General features: G+C 46.1%; 1 protein-coding gene across 1 annotated transcript; it reads left to right on the top strand.

Moving 5' to 3' along the window:
* The first annotated feature begins 348 nt into the window (after positions 1-348).
* On the top strand, positions 349-1,726 carry LOC139467646 (peritrophin-44-like). The gene is made up of 3 exons (XM_071249170.1): positions 349-556; positions 944-1,279; positions 1,557-1,726. The coding sequence occupies exons 1-3, from the start codon at positions 349-351 to the stop codon at positions 1,724-1,726; spliced, it is 714 nt and encodes a 237-aa protein (XP_071105271.1).
* Positions 1,727-2,067: the final 341 nt, after the last annotated feature.

The following is a 2,067-nucleotide window of genomic DNA, read 5'->3' as shown; positions in this document are numbered from 1 at the left end:
GTCATTATTATTACAGTTGAAGTACCTCCCACATTGAACAATTAAGTATTTTGAATAAATGAAGTTTAAGAGACTTCTATTGAACCAGTTTCCACTATGGCATTAACATAACAGCTATTAAATGCCTCTCGCTATTATTATGCATAACAATAACAGGTAAAATACCTCTCTACGCTATTCTGTAATTTATCATTTCAGGTGAATTGCCCAACCGTTATTCTGTATTACCATAACGGGTGAATTACACTTGTGCACTAACCTCTCCGTGTATACAATGCCACTACGTCAGCTTGACACCATCGCGGAGTTTACACATACATTTGACACTCCACAGGTGTTGGTCTGGACATGAGCTGTTTCCGAAAGACTGACGGTTTCTATCCCAACCCCACGTCCTGCGAGGAGTACTATGTGTGTACCAGCGACAGGCTCCACAGATTCACGTGCCAGACTGGCCAGTTGTTCAACCCTCGAACAGGCAGTTGTGACAAGTCACAGAATGTCCAGTGTCACGTTGTCCGGCCGGCGGTCACTCAGACATCTCACCAACTTGGAGGTATACACAGAAGGACACATCAGAACAAAAGTTAGCTCTCCTGTAATCACTGGAGGGATGCAGAGAAGTACATCTAATGACGTTTTACCTGCCAGGTCACGGACAGTCAAATACGTAGTGAATGTCAACACTATCCACCTTCTTGTCCTTCATTGACTTTTGCTTTACACTTTTGCTTCACATCCTCTCCAAACTAAAATATATGTTCACTTCTATTCAATACTGAACAAAAAATGATATCCGAACAGCTACCCCAATGTCCATCGTACCTGAAGTGTGTAACCAGCGGGCTCATGTACTTATATAAAATATTGTACTAGTGGCCGTTTGTCATTGGGTTTTGTTTCATGAGTACCATGTTTATAGGACCATGTCTTCTCTGTTTAGGGTCATTCTGTCTCGGGAAGCCAGATAACTTCTACCCCAGTCCTGACTCATGTGACCATTATTACATCTGTGCCAACCAGTCGGCAATTCAAGCTACCTGCCCCTATGGTCTGCTCTACAGTCCGACCAAACAAAACTGTGACTTGCGTAGTAGAGTGTCATGCCTGCCTGGTCAGACAGTGCCTCCATACACCACGCGTGCGCTCCCTTCCAGGTGGCTCAAACCGACAACCGCAACATCTAAACCTACACAGTTACCTGCTTTTACATCCTCAGGGAAGCCGGCAATATCAACGCTGCCAGCGACAACTCTGAATCCAGGGACGACCTACTCCTGTAAATGGTTGAATTTCTCCATTGATGGTTACCACATGATTACCACATGTGCCCATGTCATCTAATAACAAATACTTCATTGAATCATTAGTTGCAACAATAACTATTTTTATCCCTTTAGTGATGACTATATCGTAACTCGCACACAATATCGGTCAAAGCATGTATGTATGGTCAAATACTGTTATCGTGCAATAACCTTCAACATTGCATTAACATACATATTTCTTCGAGCACATATACGATAGAGATGATAACCCGATATTGCATTTTCCAGCCATCTGCCGCAACCAGTCGAACTCCTTGATGGCAGCCCCTGGTACGTGCAGGAAATATATTCAGTGCTACTACCAGATGGCTGTAGCGAGAACCTGTCCAACCGGAACGGCCTTCAACAAGATGATTCAGGCGTGTAACTTCCCTTACAAAGTACCTGGCTGTCACTGAACCAACGTGTACCACCACCATCTCTGGGAGTCATGCAGCTGTACCACCACCATCTCTGGGAGTCGTGCAGCTGTACCATCACACCACTTGGAGTCGTGCAGCTGTACCGTCACACCACTGGGAGTCGTGCAGCTGTACCACCACCATCTCTAGGAGTCATGCAGCTGTACCACCACCATCTCTGGGAGTCGTGCAGCTGTACCATCACACCACTGGGAGTCGTGCAGCTGTACCGTCACACCACTGGGAGTCGTGCAGCTGTACCACCACCATCTCTGGGAGTCGTGCAGCTGTACCACCACCATCTCTGGGAGTCGTGCAGCTGTACCGTCACACCACTG

The sequence above is a fragment of the Haliotis cracherodii genome, unplaced genomic scaffold (assembly GCF_022045235.1).
Source record: "Haliotis cracherodii isolate W230 unplaced genomic scaffold, xgHalCrac1.p SCAF_2, whole genome shotgun sequence".
NCBI lineage: Eukaryota > Metazoa > Mollusca > Gastropoda > Lepetellida > Haliotidae > Haliotis > Haliotis cracherodii.
Note: the sequence above shows the minus strand (reverse complement) of the source record. Positions and strands in the feature narration are given on the sequence as shown.

What these genes read in the sequence shown, in the direction of transcription:
- LOC139467646 (XM_071249170.1), top strand. Translation starts at nt 349, where the DNA reads ATGAGCTGTTTCCGAAAGACTGACGGTTTCTATCCCAACCCCACGTCC. An exon ending in GACATCTCACCAACTTGGAG is followed by an intron (nt 557 to 943) that starts GTATACACAGAA and finishes TTCTCTGTTTAG; the next exon opens with GGTCATTCTGTCTCGGGAAG. An exon ending in TCCAGGGACGACCTACTCCT is followed by an intron (nt 1,280 to 1,556) that starts GTAAATGGTTGA and finishes TGCATTTTCCAG; the next exon opens with CCATCTGCCGCAACCAGTCG.